The sequence below is a fragment of the Uloborus diversus genome, chromosome 3, assembly GCF_026930045.1.
Source record: "Uloborus diversus isolate 005 chromosome 3, Udiv.v.3.1, whole genome shotgun sequence".
NCBI lineage: Eukaryota > Metazoa > Arthropoda > Arachnida > Araneae > Uloboridae > Uloborus > Uloborus diversus.
In genome coordinates this window covers 160,266,003-160,283,116 of record NC_072733.1, presented here as the reverse complement: position 1 = coordinate 160,283,116, position 17,114 = coordinate 160,266,003, and the positions used below count along the sequence as shown (strand labels likewise).

The 17,114-nt window shown below is 31.3% G+C and overlaps 1 protein-coding gene across 1 annotated transcript in view; it reads right to left on the bottom strand.

Annotated features, from left to right (window-relative positions):
• LOC129218356 (transient receptor potential cation channel subfamily V member 5-like) overlaps positions 1-17,114 on the bottom strand; it is a 119,080-nt gene that overhangs the window by 10,414 nt on the left and 91,552 nt on the right. The window contains 2 exon segments of the mRNA XM_054852599.1: positions 6,625-6,741; positions 8,212-8,366. Of these exon segments, the coding sequence (XP_054708574.1) occupies positions 6,625-6,741; positions 8,212-8,366 (272 nt within the window).

Genomic DNA, 17,114 nt, shown 5'->3' with positions numbered 1-17,114 from the left:
CAGTTAAGACATAAAAAATAACTGTTTTAAGTTTTTTATTTTAAATCTTTCTTAATGAACCAAAACGCATTGCGTCTGTTTTATTATCTATTCTGTTTCTTTTTTTACAAATAATAAAATAGTAAGTATGGATGAACGTCTGGATTTATATCTTATGATGGTTATAGCAAAAGTATGTTTCTAAGTATGTTAACGAAGAGAAGATTATTTCACACGAGTTCTGTATAAAAGTTTGAAGATAAAGACTCAAAGCTATTCATAATATCATCTAGTTTCATGTATGATGATGTTTTTTCAGATTTGTATGTGTCTGTTTTGAACTAATCATTTAAATATTTCACATTTAGCTCGAATTTCATTCAAATTTTGATCTTACGGCACAGATTAGAAATCGATTGCAAGTTTTCGCTATTAGCCTCCTGGACGGCACCATTAATTCAAACACTCTGCCGGCTTTTTCCAAACGATTCTTTGTTAGGACGATGACAAAGTGAAAGATAGCGTTATCTTACAATATTTGCTCGCCTCTAAACAATCATTACCATGGTCTGAAATATATATATATATATATATATATATATATATATATATATATATATATATATATATATATATATATATATATATATAGCTTACAAAGCCAGAGAGAACTGTAAATATATTTTTTTTCCGTTGATATTTTAAGTAAATGCAGTTTTTTAAAAAATCCGACACTCATTTCATTTACCACGACTTCATTTCTCTGCAGATAAATCGTGGCACCTTTTTCAGACCCTCTTAGGTATCCATGGTCTGAGAAGTGAGGAAATGATACTTACAGTCCCAGAAAACTTGAAATAATGTTTTTCAGTTATATTTTAAGTTAAAAAAAACCTTTTAAAAAATTCACCATTCATTTCATTCACCTCAACTTTATTTCTCTGCAAGTGAATCGGGGCATCTTTTCAGACGCTCTTAAAATCCAAGGTCTTAAAGGAAAAGGAATGTAGCTTACAAACCCAGAAAACTCAAAATAATGTTTTTTAGTTATATTTTGAGAAAAAAATAATAAAATTCACCATTCATTTCATTCACCTCACCTTTATTTTTCTGTACTTAAAGCGGGGAACCTTTTCAGACTATCTTAAAATCCAAAGTCTTAAAAGTAAAGAAATGTAACCTACAAACCCAGAAAACTCAAAAAATTGATTTTTATTTGTATTCTAAGCCAAAAAAAAAAAACTTTTTAAAAATTCACCCTTTATTTCATTCACCTCAACTTTATTTCTCTGCACGCAAAGAGGGGCAACTTTTCAGACGCTCTTAAGATCCATGGTCCTGAAAGTAAAGGAATGTGGCTTACAAACCCAGAGAACTCAAAAGAAAGTTTTTTTTTAAATTTATACTTTGAGCAGAAATAGCCCTTTTGTGAAAATTTGCTATTCGTTTCATTCACCCGAACTTGATTTCCCTGTAAGATAAAGCGTGTCACTTTTTCCGACCCTCTCAAAATCCGGTTGTGCATCGTTCCTCGAATTAAGAGCTTACGTGCAGTTAGTTGATCTTGTACAGCTTCTTTTCTAGCGTGACATCAGGTTCTGGCTTAGAGCCGAAAGGGAATGAAAGTGAGCGCCATCACGTGCTCTCAGAAGGGTAAAAACAATTGGAATCTTCTTCTCACAGCGTGCAATCCTCACACACATTTTTAAGATTCTGGTACAGGTAATATTTGTTAAGCTTAAACAAGATCGATGGGAATGACTCTAAATTACAGGGTCACACACAAGCCATTAGTGAAAGGATCGTGTTTTAAGCTCCTGTCGAGATTATTTATGTTTAATAACGATAAAAGAAATGAATTTCATCCTTCGTAAAACTGGTTTGTTTGAGCTTGACGATCAGATACAGGTTTAGCTCGATAGAAATCATTGAAGTAGCGTCAATTATCTCAATCACAAAGTGCTTTTTTTCTTTGTTACACACACACACACACACACTCACACATATATAAATATATGGGTCATTCTCCAAAAAGTGTAACTTTTCTGTCACACGCCTTTTACAGTAAAAACTTTAAGCAACAATTCATTTAACAGTGATTTTTAATTTCATCACAAATATATCTATATAAACCTGCGAACAATTTTTTAATATATAGTAATTTTTATTTTAGTATATTTTTCGTTTACAACATGTGAATTCTCACCTCCGTGGCATGTCACACACCTTGTGTGGCTGTTTATGTTGCTTAATAACTCGTTTAATTAAAAGTATATACTTATTTATTGATTATTCCTTTCACAAGTGTCTCAAATACTAATTGTTTAAGTATATTTATTTTTAAATATTATGTTTTAGTTCGTTTTAGTAGGACAAGAAGTCATGTCACACAATAAATTCTCGCCTCTGTTACCTAAACACAAAATGCCATTCCTCATTACCACGTGGCAGTAATGACATCGAATTTTATTTTCCATGATTCAAGGGAGCCCCATTGTTTATTTTCAGCCATAGTTGAAATTGTGATATTTTTGTCCAAAAACAAGAAGATAGATTTTGCTTTAAAAACTTTGTGTGGTTATTCTGACTTCTCACCTCCGTGAATTTTAATTTCAGGGATGTAAATAAATGTAAAAAAAAAGTGAACATGTTTTCATATCCGTAACATGTGTAGATTGTAGCAAAGAAGAAAAAAAATTCCCTGAAAAAAGTATCTATTAGGCCTATATTAATGGAAAATTCCTCACCTCCGTGAATATCACATCCGTGACAGACCTTATCAATGTCATTATTTCTGATGTGAAAATAAATGATGGAGGGGGAATGCATCAATAATAGGCATTCAACCAAAATTAAATTGCCAGTAAATCCTCAAATTTACTAAATACTACTTTTTATCATACATTTGAAACTTCTAATTAAGCTGCACTTTAAGAGAGCTTAATATTTTATTCCCACAAATCATTAAAATAGCTGATTGTTTGCACATTTAAAAAATTACTACTTTGATATTAAATTGGCCTCGATTTTTAAATATTAAAAGTTTTTCCCCCTTTTTTTATTTCCGCGAACAAGGTATATATAAATATATATATATATATATATATATATATATATATATATATATATATATATATATATATATATAATTTTTTTTTATGAGTAAAATAATTGGAACTTAGCTGGGCCATTGAAAACAAAAGGTTTCGAAATTGAAAAATATTTGCGTTCAAAAGTTACGTTTTTTGGAGAATGACTCATACCCAAAAGTGTATCCTGCACGTGCCTTAAAACTTTAGTAAAAATAAATAAATAAATGTTAAAAAAATAATTTTTGCTTAACAAATCACACAAGTGAAGTACCCTAAGAAAATACATTTTCGACTTTCAGCCCTTCTTTATTAGTATATTTATAAAAATGCAAATTAAATAGTCGGTCACACTGTCATGTCTCCGATTTTGTCCATTATTTTTTTACAAACAGATATCTATGAGAAAAGCCTAAAATAATTTTTTTAGAATTTTTGAAAAAACATTACGCTTTGGAGAATTTTTTCAAAAATTCAATTTTTGATCATTTTTTGGAGTCGCCGTTTCGGCATGAATTTAGAAAAATCTCTCTAACTTCTTGATTTTTCGCCCAACTAAGCCGAATTTGGTATCAATTTCAAGCAAATGCTTTCCACCTTCAGTGTAAACAACAGAAAGTATTCTGTGAATAGTTGAGTGTTGCTATTCCTTATTTAAAGTCGGTTTTTATGCTTTTTCAATAAGGAGATTAAATAAGTCATATTTCCAGAGTGCCTACTATGATCTGCATCAATTTTTTTTCCAGCATATTTAGATCATTCTCTTGCTATGTAAAAGAAAGTAGAAGGATGTTTTTTGTTGATTTGAAATAAAAAAATAAAGTTTGTTTTGCAGAAAATGCAAGTTTTCTATTTAACAAAAGAAGCACCAAGTAATGATAACAACAATTATTGATTTGTAATTTTCTTTCCTTTTCCATATTTTTCCACTTCATTTAGAAAAGAGTAAAATATTGAAAAATTTTATGCGTGCTCAAGCCCATGAGAACGATTTTAGTATGATATACGGGCCTCGGGAAGAAAATGTTGGAGACCACTGTAACAAATTATGTCGCATACTTTTTATGTAGCTTAGTTTCAACGTTTACTAACTTAATCATATACAGAGTTATGACTAATTTAATCATACACAGAAAATGCACTGCAAAAAACAAAAAGTAACATCAACAAATTATAGCTTTTTATCATTACGTCTTGGGAAGAAATGTTTGAACAAAACTTATAGATAATAACATAATAATAATCATTTAGTTGAAATGGAGCAACAAAGTAATGATGTTCACTTTGAGTTTTTTCTATCATAAGGCAATTTTTTGTGACAAAAGTTTATAGTTCATTTGTGTCGCCAATAGTCTACAAAATTATATCAATGCTTGGCTATTTAAGTCTTGCCTTAACTAAATCAGGAATAGTGTATTTTAACTGATTATTTTCTCACAGCGGATAATATTAACGTTTGATATTACTTTTGGTTATTATTTTTTAGTCTTTTATAAGGGGTCAACTTCTAACATCTCGTTGGTTTGGTCCGAAATATTGTTACAGTGCATTCCACTACAGTGTCCCCACACAGATGTGCAATTGAACAAAGCTTTACGACAGATACTATTTGTAACACAAAATGTTTTACAATTGCAAGATATTAATTGGAGAAGTTCACTTGAAGCAGAGGTAATCATTATGAGCTTAGCCAGCCCTACTCTTTTGGGGGAAATTTAAAACCTAATCAAGTTTGAATCCAGTGGTAAACCCTAAAAAGATGTAGGCGAGTGGCGTCTGAAGTTGCTAAATCAAAAGTTGACTTAAGAGACATTTTTGCAATTACTTGCTTACACACAAACTTTTATTCAAACTTGGTTAAGTTTTAAACTTCCAGCAGAAGAATGGCGTTGCAATATACTTCAAGCAACAGACTGATTCCTAAGCCCATGATAATTATCCCTGCTCCAAGTGAACTTCTTCCACTAATATCTTGCAATTACGAAACATTGTGTGTCACAAACTGTAGCTGTTGTAACGCTGGGTTTGATTACACGTCTATGTGTGGACAGTGTAGTGGAATGCAATGTAACAATATTTTGTACAAAACAACAAAATATAAGATGGTCCTTCATAAAAGATTTAAAATAACCAAAAGTAACATCAAACGTTAATAATATCCGCTGAAAAGAAATAAGCAGTTGAGATATACTATTCCAGATTTATTTAAAGCAATACTTAAATAGTTAGCCATGCAATGACATTATTTTGTAGACTATCAGCGACACAAACGAACTATAAACTTTTGTAACAAAATATTGCATTTTGGTAGTAAAACCTTAAAGTGAATGTCATTTAATTGCTGCTCCATTTCAACTAAATGACTATAAACGGATCATAATGATATTATTATTATGATCTATAAATATCTACTAGCTGCGTTGCCCGGCTTTGCAAGTTCTAACTCTAAAATAAAAGTTATGTCAAGTGATGCATGTTCAACAATCAGGCTTCAATTAATGAAAAAATACTAAAATTTACCGTTAAAATAATCAATCTTATAGAAAGAAAACGGCAAATCAAAAATTTCCAAATAAATTAAATAGCCTTCCTGATTATCATCTGCTGGCAGTACAAAAAAAAAAAAAAAGAAAGGTGATATTTGATCAAAAGGGGATATTTTAATCTCAAAACAAAAACACTGCCCAGAAAAAAAAGGGCCAACCTTCTGAATTGCTTAATTCTGTTCCATTAGGCTTTAAAACGCTTTTAAATTTCCCCCCAGTGTTTTTAAGGCCTTGACTCTTTTTGAAATTCAAACGAATTAAATCAATTTCAGGGGTATTTTTCGTGGGCTTTCGAATGGCCCGAAGCTGGAACTGATGGAACTATTTCGGGTAGAGACATTTAATGCCATTTTCGGGCCCTAAAATAATGGTTTGAATAATTGAATGTTTTTTTTTTTTTTGGCGTTCGACCCCCCCCCCCTTCTATATTTCTTCCCCGTTTTCCAAGTATCTCCCTGCCAAATTTGGTCGAGATCCAACGAAAACTGTATAGCGAATATACACACGCACATATATTCTTTGTTTTACTTATAGAGATAAGTTTCGTTCAAACATTTCTTCCCAAGACGTAAGGATAAAAACTATAAATTTTTGAAGTTACTTTTTGTATTTTGTAGTGAGTTTTCAAGAAAAAATCAACCCAAATTGTTTTACACGTGTTGGTAGAATCCCCCCCCCCCCCCCACAAACGCTTTAAACATCGCACACCAAGAAGAACTCTGTCACAACACAAAAAATTCAGAATTCAGAAAAGGAATTAAATTTCAAAAGCAATGAGTAGGTTAAACACTTTTAGCTCAGCGATTTTCTATTATTCCTAGTATTAAGTATTCCGTAATTTATAGGTCAAGGCTTCCCGAAAGTTTAGATCAGAAAAGAATGACCTTTTGAGTTGTGCTATTATTCTTCTAAAGGGTACGATATTACATTATAAAAGGAATAGGTATTCCGAACATTCTCCGTTCCATATTTCTTCATGTTTAAAGTTCGTGGGGATGCTTGATACTAACCTGTCGCATCCATTCATTTTTTCTTTCTGCAATGTCTTGATAAGTTTTACCCATCATGGCGATTAGCATGTTGATTAGTAGAAGAGCGACCAATGCCATGTAAATTATAAAAAATACCTGCCAAATAATGAGAAAAATTCATTTCAAAAAGGTGTTGAAATTATTCGAAGTTTTAAAAAATGTGCCAGGTTCGGCATGAAAATTAAAAATAAGTAAAGAAAGAAAGTTAAAACGCTTCATGACAAATAGCAATGCAAATATTTTTTTAATATATCATTCTGTGTTTGAAAATCTTTTTTCCTACGGTTTGTGAACTCACGAGAAATATTTTTTTCTGCAAATTTTTATGAAATGACAAGTTTAATTTTCTCATTTCAATAAAATCTATCTATTGTAATACTATACAAATATCTGAGAGAAAATATTTCTGACTACTGAGGTTTTTCCACTAGGTTACAATCTGAGTTTTCGGACATAAAGTTCATCAATAAAATAACCAATTAATTTGAATAGTGAGTCAATGTAGTAAATTCAACAGACATTATAATAAGGTATAAAGCATTATATAAAAATGTCAATGTAATTTAGAATTAAATATATTTTACAACGTATTTTCTAAAATGGCAGCATAAATTAGTTACACTTTACAATTTTAATCTTCAAACGAATGTATCGATTTATTTCATTGGTTACTAAGGAAGTTATGAGCTTTGAGTGCAATATTTGATTGCTACATTCGTAACTGAGTGATTATTTTCTGGAATAAAAACACGGTGTATGTTTGGTCTGAATACTGATTGAAATACACACAGTCAACTAAACCCATGTATAACTTTAGCTACAGTTTCATTTAACAATAAATTTTGCCAGATTTTTTTCCTCTGGACTGGTGTTTTCTAATTTTTTCATTTGGCAAACCTTTTTTAATAATTTTGCTACCAGAAGAAACAGGGGTGCCCATATCCCCACAAGTTCAATGGCGCAAATCCGTCTCTCCCCCCCTTTCCAAAATTTTCTCAACCCTCTTTCCCTTTTTTATTTTTTAGCACTCTTTTTTTTAAATTTTATTTTTTAAAAAATATCTTTTATTTATTTATTTATAATTATTTTTATTATTTTATTAGAAAAGTTTTGTGCTACGCTAACAACATACGCACACACAAACTAAATTAAATAAATGAAATAAAATATAAACAAAAAAAGTAAATAATTTAAATTAAAAATAAATCAATAAATTTAATTAATAAATAAAAAAAATAAAAATCCCCCCCCAATTTTGATATCGCCAACTTGCACCATAATCCCCCCCCCCCCCTGTGGGCACCCCTGAGAAAAAAAGAGGGAAAACTTTTTAAATGAGAAATCCAAAGTATGTAAAAAATAGCATTAATATAGCAGCTCATTAAAAAGTATCATTTTATGTCTGTTACATTTTGGATAAAAACATTCATTGGAAGTTAGTTATGAATGCAGTAAAAGTTTGCGCTCTTATAAACAATGACTTTTATCAATATGTTATTATTTTATTTAAAAAATCTCCAATACTTTTAGAACGGACGACCAAAAAAAAAAAAAAAAAAAAAATACCTTGGCAATATTTTGATGGGCTGTGTAATGGAATTGCTCATATGTGTCTCCGAATTCAGACAGGGACATGATGAACATGGCTAATATACTCTGGATCGGATCATCGAAATAGCTCGGTTTATCAGCTTTATATGACAAGAAAATGACGTAGTACGCTGTAAAAAGAAACACATAAGTAATTAATTTCTTTGAAACATGATTCACATTATCTTTCTGATTGAATTTGTGTTTTTATACCAAGACAGGAAAATGCCTCACGTGAATATTGTCTCCGACATGAAGGAATATGAAACTAATGATTAATTTAGACAACAACCATTTTGAAGATATATAACGTTGTAAGAGAATTAGAAAAAAAAGAATAAAAAAGTTTCAAGTATATTTTTTGCAAAACGTGCATTAGCGTGAGTTATTCTTCTTTAGGAGAAAAACGGCATTTAAATAACTTGGATAATAGTACTTAAATTTCTTTAAAAAGAAATTAATTCTTTAGTTTCTTTTTCAGAGACAAGAGTAAAAGCTTTTTTCCTTTTAATAAGGGAGTCAATTTACTTCGTTAAAGCCTTTTTTGTTGATGGTCATGAGCCGTTATAACATTTTCTTTTAGATCACGATAAAAACATTTCGGAGAAACTTCTTGAAATTAATGCACAAAAATGTAATAATATTCAGATTCATTAGTTGAGATAATGTAAAAGCAATCTTGATGAAAGATGTATGTTACCCAAATAAAAAGCTACAATTTCACTTGCAAATGCTGGCATGTGTTACTAAAGAAATGAAATGGAACACTTGTTGATTTTTATACCTCTAATAATCATACTAATGGATTGCTTTTTTATTCGTTAAGTGTTTGAAAAGGAAATTCTTGCAAGAGAGCTTAAGATTTTCAGTAGTAGGAGCAAAATAAGGTCAGTTAGAAGCCAGAAGAATTATTTATTGCCAAAATTCAGCGACTAGCTTTACACTACTGAAAGGATTATTAAAATTATACATTTGAGTTAAAATTTCAGAGAGTACTCCATCTAGGAAACGACAAGCGTTTGCTGAGTTTCAAAGAAAAAAAAGAAAACAGTAAAACATTTTGTTGTGGATTACGAAAAGGAACACTTTTTTAAAAACTGCTTAAGGGTGGCTAACATTTTTTTATTTTTTACAATCATACCTCTTAAGTTGATAACATAACATCAAGTTTTGGAACTTCTTGAAATTCCCTTATAAAGTAGTTTGACTAATAGTGTAGCGGTCATCTAAATCCTATCTTTAAGCAACTATTTGAAGCAGTAGATTTGAGAGACTTCTAATAGCAAATATTAAAACTAAACGTCTAATTAGTAATTTCTAGAGAAAACTGTATGAAGAATAGTACATAGGGGAAAAGGGGGCACATGTGAACATGGTTTGTTTTACTAGGATAACGTCAAGCAAAAAATCTTGAAATTTTCTCCATTAATGGCAGTACCAGTCCTACTTCTTGACCAATATTTCAGAGCAAGGAGCAAGTTTATGCTCCTGTGGTAACAGCTTCTTTGTTTTATCAGATGCTGATGTACTTTTATCACTGTCTTCTTCACGTAAAAACACATTTTAAACTAACTAATAAGCTAAATTTAATTATTGCAAACCATTATACACTGTTATAATTAGGGGTTCCAGACGAGTGAATATATTCCCTCTAAGGTGAAAGCATGGTACCCTAAGGTGCAATACTGGCCAGGAAATAGAGCAGAAGAGCCAAAAGAACATGCAATCACAGAAAGACTTGCTGCGCAAGCGCTTTTGTCTTAGACATGCATTCAACCACTTCAATATGGCGGACAAATGGTGGTTGCATCTATGTGTCTTTCACATTGAATGAAGTACACTATTGGATTAAAACACAACTTTTTTAAGATTAATTATCCGAAATAACAAGTAAATACAGCTTTTGATCACTTTGTAGCTTTTAGGGCTTTCAAACATAGTTAAAAGTATTTAAAAGTGCATTTACTGCTTTTCAGTTACCGTTACTGTCATTTAGGTTCAGTTTATTGTTACTGTCGTGAAATTTCCATTATTCCAAACGCTACCAAAAATATCTATCATTATTTTCTTGAGTACTCGATAAGCAGCATTTAATCACCAAAATAACCAGCTAAAATTATCAATAATCAACAAGTGAGGACCAGAACAAAAATGATTCTTGTGCTTCGTAGGATATAACAGACTTTGCATGCGCAAACAGCAAAAAAAAAAAAAAAAAAAATCTTTCTCCGTCTGGCTTTTTTCCCCCTTTTTCATTCAAGTGTTTGAATCAATAATCAACAAGTGAAAACCTTAGTAAAAATGATTCTTGTGCTGCGTAGGTTATAACAGAAAGCTAGCGAAAAAAAAATCTCTCTCAGTCTAGCTCTTTTTTTTTTTTTTTGCTTTTTCATTCAAGTGTTAGAATCTTTTCCTGTTAGCGGTTAATGTCTCGATAGCGTTAGAAGTTTCTTTTGGTTTTTAAACTATGGAAAAACTTCTTGTGCATTTTATTTTGTTACTCTTGATTAGCGTTTATGAAACGATTCTGTTTTTCCGTAATTGTAATATCCCAGAATATTTTTGGCTCTTCGTGTAAATAATTCATAAGTACCTCTATACTTCATTTTCGACACGGTCATGTTTTAATAAATGTATAATTTCTCACGTTATTTAAATAATTATTCGTCTTTAAATTATAACATATTTGTGACAGCTCTTTGATATCAAGTGAAGGGTAGATATTTATTGTTTTTTTAACTTTTAACGTTACTTTGTAAAAAAAAAAAACTCATCAGAACGCCGATTTTTTTCACACGTTTTTAACGGCCCCCGAGTTATTATTATTATTTATTTTATGAACTTTTAAGAAAACGATTAAGATTTCATTGGTCCAAAGAGTTTTTCATTTGCTTTTACCGACCCGTGGGTCAAAAGAGACCCACATCAGAAACACTGAGTTAGATCACTATCAGATAAATTAAAGCAATGAGCACTTCTTAACTATGTTGAAAACTTTGAAACATGATCAAATGCTGTAATTACAAGTTTTAATCATTTCCAGTACTGAGTTCAATGTGAAAAATGTTCAAAACGTAGAATATCATAAATAAAAAGAAAACTATTTAAAAAAAATATATACACCTGTATTCAAAAACGGGGAAGGGGGGGGGGGGGAGGATCTACCGTAAGGGTGCCATTTCTCTCTCTGAAGGTTCCTTTTTTTTCACTCAGGCTGCCTATTTTTTAAAAGGTGCCTGTTTTTCACCCTAGTTAGAGGTGCCAATTCGGCTCCGTATTGGGGGCCGCTGGTGAACAAGCGTTTCTACCCTGAAAGGTGCCGAATGCATCCTGTAGTTTTAACAGTGTACGAACATTCAAGTAAATTTATGACAATGTTTAAATTTTTAAATTAAATTAGAAATTCTTTATTTTTGAAAATTAGTTCTAAGGTTGATTACGCTACACTTGTGAACACAAGATGTAGGTCACATGTAAACAGTTCCCATATTCTCTCCGTAATAAATATTAAAGTAAGGTTATTATAAGTCTTAAAAAGGGTGTAAAGATTTATAATCATTATTCTGCTACAATCAGTTGTAAATTTATTGTTAATTAATATTTCATCATTATTAATTATTAATTTATTTATTTTACTATTTTGTATTTTTTAAATTCTTTTGTTACTAAATGGTTGGCCAATAGTTTAAGGTAATATAATATTTGCAAGGGGAAAAAAAGACGACATAGTTTCCTTTAACTAAAAACTAAAATTTTAAATAATTTTGAAATTCGTCATCATATTATGTATGAAGCTTGAACGCACCATACATAACAAGAATAAACTTCACATAATAAAATATTCTTTGTACTGTGTAGTCTCTTTCTTGTATTGTGTAGTTTTTTTCTTTTTTTGTTGTTTTTTTCTTGTAGTTGATCCAGTAATTAGAACATGCTACGAAACTTTAAAGTTTTTCACTGGGCAGAGTTATACAGTTGGAAAAAAAATATCTTCTTATTGACAGTAACTAATTAACAATACAATTTAAACCGTCATATTATAGGCTACCCACTGATGGAGATAAGTCTTGAAACCAAGTAATGATCATCCTTTCCGCCTCGAGGCAACAAAGAATTTACTTTTGACTTGTGGCAACAGCGTAAAAATAGAATAGGATTTTGTTTATTACGATGAAGGTGACATGAGAAGAATTTTGCCATTTTTATTGAAAGAAGTTTAATTAGATAGATGCAAATGATGTGTAAATAATCTCAAAAAAATGTGTTTCTTAATATAAGCTTTTTCTTTCAAGAACGTCATAAATTGTAATATTACTGCGTAGACAATTTGGCTCACAAAGTTAAAAATGTGTTACGAGACGGTAACACATACCCTTCAATGTTATTAGTATATACGTATATGTTTCATATTTAAGAGTTTTCCGTTGAAATTTGATGCTTGTCCTGCATTTTTTAATCGTGTTCATATGTGCCTCAGCTCCCCCCCCCCCATAGGGGCACATGGTGAACAACTGAAGACATTTTTTGAAAATTCTATAAAATAAAGAAATAGTTTTTTAAAAAATCTGAAAAAATTCCAGGGCACAAAGAAAAGACTATTCAATCATGGGGACACATTTGCTCTGAAAAATTGATATTTTTCGTGAAATTAAGAAATAGAAAAAATTGGTCACATGTGCCCCCTTTTTCTCTATGTGCATAAAAACCAACATGATTATAAAAAAAAAACAGGTACTTTAGATGTTATTTTTTAAATGTATTTCCTTGGCTTTTGTTTAAAATAAAAAAGGTTAGCTCTTGTTCATTATTGTTAAAGATTGCCCATTATTAAGTTCTTAGTAGATCCCGAGTTACATGCACTTTAAAAAAACATTGAAATATGCATGCAAGCATACAATAAAAATACTTAAAATGTGCATTAAAACATGCACTTATATAGTTCTTTAATTTTTGTGCATATCACATGAAAAAAAAAGGTGGACCTTGCTATTTTTGTCTTTTGTTGAGATTATAAAAACATATTGAATTATTCACACAGCAAATGATACGCGCATTAATTACTTTTATTGCAATTAATCACTATGTCCTTCAAGATTTACACCAGTTAGACATTTCCTTATGTACTTTACCATCCTTCTATTGGGCAATATTTGAAATATCATTGTTTTGTGCCGGCTTTTCCCTTTCTTCACAACTGTACAAAAGAATGACGCCAATTACATTGCATTAGTCGTCATATCTTTTGCTTGATCGAAAATCGAAGTCTTACTCTTTAAGCGTATACTTTTATTACTTTATGATTATTTATGCCAGAAAATCCGAAGAAATGTTCCGATTATAGTTTTGTTATTCAAAACTCACTGTCTCTCATGTCCATTAAATATCTTCAAAACAAATACTCTAGTTCAAGGTCGCTCCGTTCTTTATCTTCATGTGCGAGTATGCGTCTCTTATAGTCGTATGAAAAAGACAAAATTCTGCAGACAGTCTCTGAAAAGTGAAAATTAGTGTGCAAAAAAAAAAAAAAAAAATCTCGCAACATTCATATCTTTTACGACAAATAATACTTAAAAATCTAAACGAGCTCAATTTTTTTCTTAAAAAAATATAACAAAACTCCGTAGTTTTCTTTGAGGCTTGGTTGTTTGCAAGTCTGTAACAAAGTTAACAAAATAAGGCACATGAATAAAACACCAACGTTTTTTTTTCTATATTTCCTTAATATTTTATCTACAAAAGAAAGAAGTAAGTTTTAAAAAAGGCAGTCAAATAAAATCTAAGTGCCACGCCGGTGTTGTGATGAAAGAACGAAGAGGGAAGAGGAGGAGAAAACGATTAGATAGTTATGAGATAATCATTTAATTATGAGTATTTTTAGGCCCACTAGCGCAGCCAGAAATACCTTGTGGAGGGTTTTTTTAAATTAATAATACCTTCTTTAGGGTTTTTAAAAATCAAAACTACCTTCTGGAGGGCTTTTTTAAATTAAAAATACTTTCTGAAGGGGATTCTTTGATCAAAAAACCTTCTGAAGGGTTTTGGAATGATCCTATAAAGGAAAAAGAGCCCCTGCATTAAAGTTTCGATTATTTAAAGAAAAATTGTATAATATCACATTTAGTTTTAGAAACTTTAATTATGATTATTTATTCAGAAGCATTAGATTGACATCAACTCCATGTTTGAGGAAAATGAATTGTCTTGGCCATTGCAATTTAGCTCAATTGCTCTTAATTACTTTAGGTAGACTATAAAAGTAAAATCACAGAAGAACTAATGAATGTCACGAGAGATAATGAATGTTGAATGAGGAAATGGGTTTGTAACACCGGAAAACGCTGACAGTTTTTTTATTCAAACTTGTCATTTTCTTCAATTGCTATTCAATGAACTCTAAATGTCAAAAAGGAGAATGAATAAAATATAATTAGTTTTGCTGGGACATATTATTCACTCCACCTACCTTTCTTAAATTAATATGCTTAACATTTTACAATATCCACAATGCAGATGAAATGATCAAAGAAAAGTAGTTTTATTTCATTTTCATAAATAGTTCACGAAAATAATTAACTAACAACCGCTATATATTTTGTTTACTCTTGAATACAAGACGTTTAAATTAAAATTCAAAACAAAACCTTTGGAAAAAAACTGTTAAGCCTAGATTTTTCAGTATTGCTTTAGTCCGGCGTCAGTACGGGGCTATTACAATTATATATATATCTATGAAGGAAATTCATAGGGACAAAATGAATTGTCTTTTTTTTTCTTTTTTTTTTGTTAGCAAATTTTTGAGAACATATTATAAGTCAAGATACTCTTTGACCATCGATGAGATGGAAAGCGAACATCCGGTTTATAGGCGGAAACGGATGCATCTATTAATCTGTAAAAATGCCAGTTTGCTAAACTCGAAGTAAGAACACATCGAAGTGAACGAAAAAGGAGCTTCAAAACAACATTGTCATTTTCGGTTTTCCCTATAAGACACATGCAGATATACTGTTCGTTTTTGAAAGCTAAAACTAGCACTTGGGATCGATTCAATTTTAAAAAGGGGCGATAGGTTGAGGATGGGCACTTTCCGCTCGCACTTGTTATTTGTTTCGATGCTACTTTGGAAGAACTGCTGAACACGTTATTTTTAATTCTAATTTGCATCCTTTCAATCTTTCAAATCCAGGTTTCCACCCCAATTTTGACAAAATCAGAGCAGACCTGCGAAAATTCCCGGGAGGTTTTGGCTAAGGAAAACAGACAGTAATTGTCTATATTGGCTGCTTGCCGGCTTGCTATGATAAACGTGATCCGATAATACTTCGCTAGTCCCAATGCGCATTTATTGCAGAAAAACGCTTAGTGTGAGGTGAGGCAAAGGTTTCCAGTTTCGACATTCGACTCACATTCAGTCCTCTAGCTTGTCCTGTTGCCACAAAAACGTTGTTTTGTAGTGGGATGACTACTCTACCTTCCTTCAAAAAGAATGACAAGGAAAACGCTCTTATCTATTTTAAAATCATGTTAAACAGATGTTGACTTCGCACATTTATATAGATGCTCTGCACACAACCTTATTTTGAAAAGTACGTCCCTGGCTTTAAAAAAAATCCCATTTCAGCTATCATTTTGAAATAAGAATGATCTCAATTTTGTGCTAACTTCTCTGTCGTAAAGATACTGATTCCTTCATCAAAAATACGTTTTTTCATACGGAGTCTATATGAAGTGTTTTTGATCTGTCTGCCATTTGTAATTTGTTAAATGACTGCCCAAACTATTAGGTAAGTCATTCAAAAAGAAAATACAGATATCATAAAGTGAACCTCCAAATAAATAGCAGGGGCAACAATTTCTAATAAAAATTTAGAAACTAAACCACTAGAAACCTTTGCTTCACCCTGCATGAAGACAAATGTTATATGACCCCCCCCCCTGTAAGTTTCTTCCTCCTTAGCAGGGTAACCTCAAACTTAAATTTTTGACAGGTTAGATCTTCTCAATTGTAGAATTTCACTCCAAATTTTGCAGAATGAAAAACACGTATATATATATATATATATATATATATATATATAAAGTACCACAAGTACATCAAATAAAAGGAGATATTCGGGGATTTAAAAGTTACTGTCTTACATTCGTGTTCCCAAATTTGCCAAACCGTCAGACAGCATTGTTGTAAACGGAAGTTTTTTTTTTTGAAGGTCTCAGCAAACTCTCGAGACCTTCCATAGGGGAGCCCTGTTTATTAGGTGAGGTTCCAGCGCTTGTAAAAAAGTGACGCAAATCTAATGGAAAATTACTCGTATTATTTACTACTTAAAAAAAGAATAATGTCTCAAATATTTTCCCCGGGGGGGGGGGATTTTATTTGTTTACATACACTGAAAAATGGTTAAGAGTTACGTAACAATACCAAAAATAATCACCCAACAGTTTACGACATTGCTGCTGTCAGCTGATTTTATGAAGCTAAACTACTGAAAAGAAGTTGAAGAATGTGGGCAGTCTAGTAGTTTTCCTCAGAAACTCCTCCCAGTTCTTATAAATAGAAACGAAAACCTTTGCCCTACGGCAGCTTTTACCCCCACGTACCCTAATTGCACAATTGACAAATCTTTTGTGTGAAGACTCATAAAAGCATAGAGACAAATTTAATATTAAGCAACTTTTAGACCTATAGAAGGTCCTAATCAATGCAACGTAAGTTCATTCACATAATTGTGTTAAGTTTGAAAAAAGTACTGTTGAACTCACTTATAACGAGCGCGAAGGAACCGCGATATTTGCTCGCTTTATCCGAGGGTTAGTAAAAGCAAGTTCGAAAAAAAAGTGCATAATTTCGTTTTTTAAAAATAATTCTGCACGGTACCAAT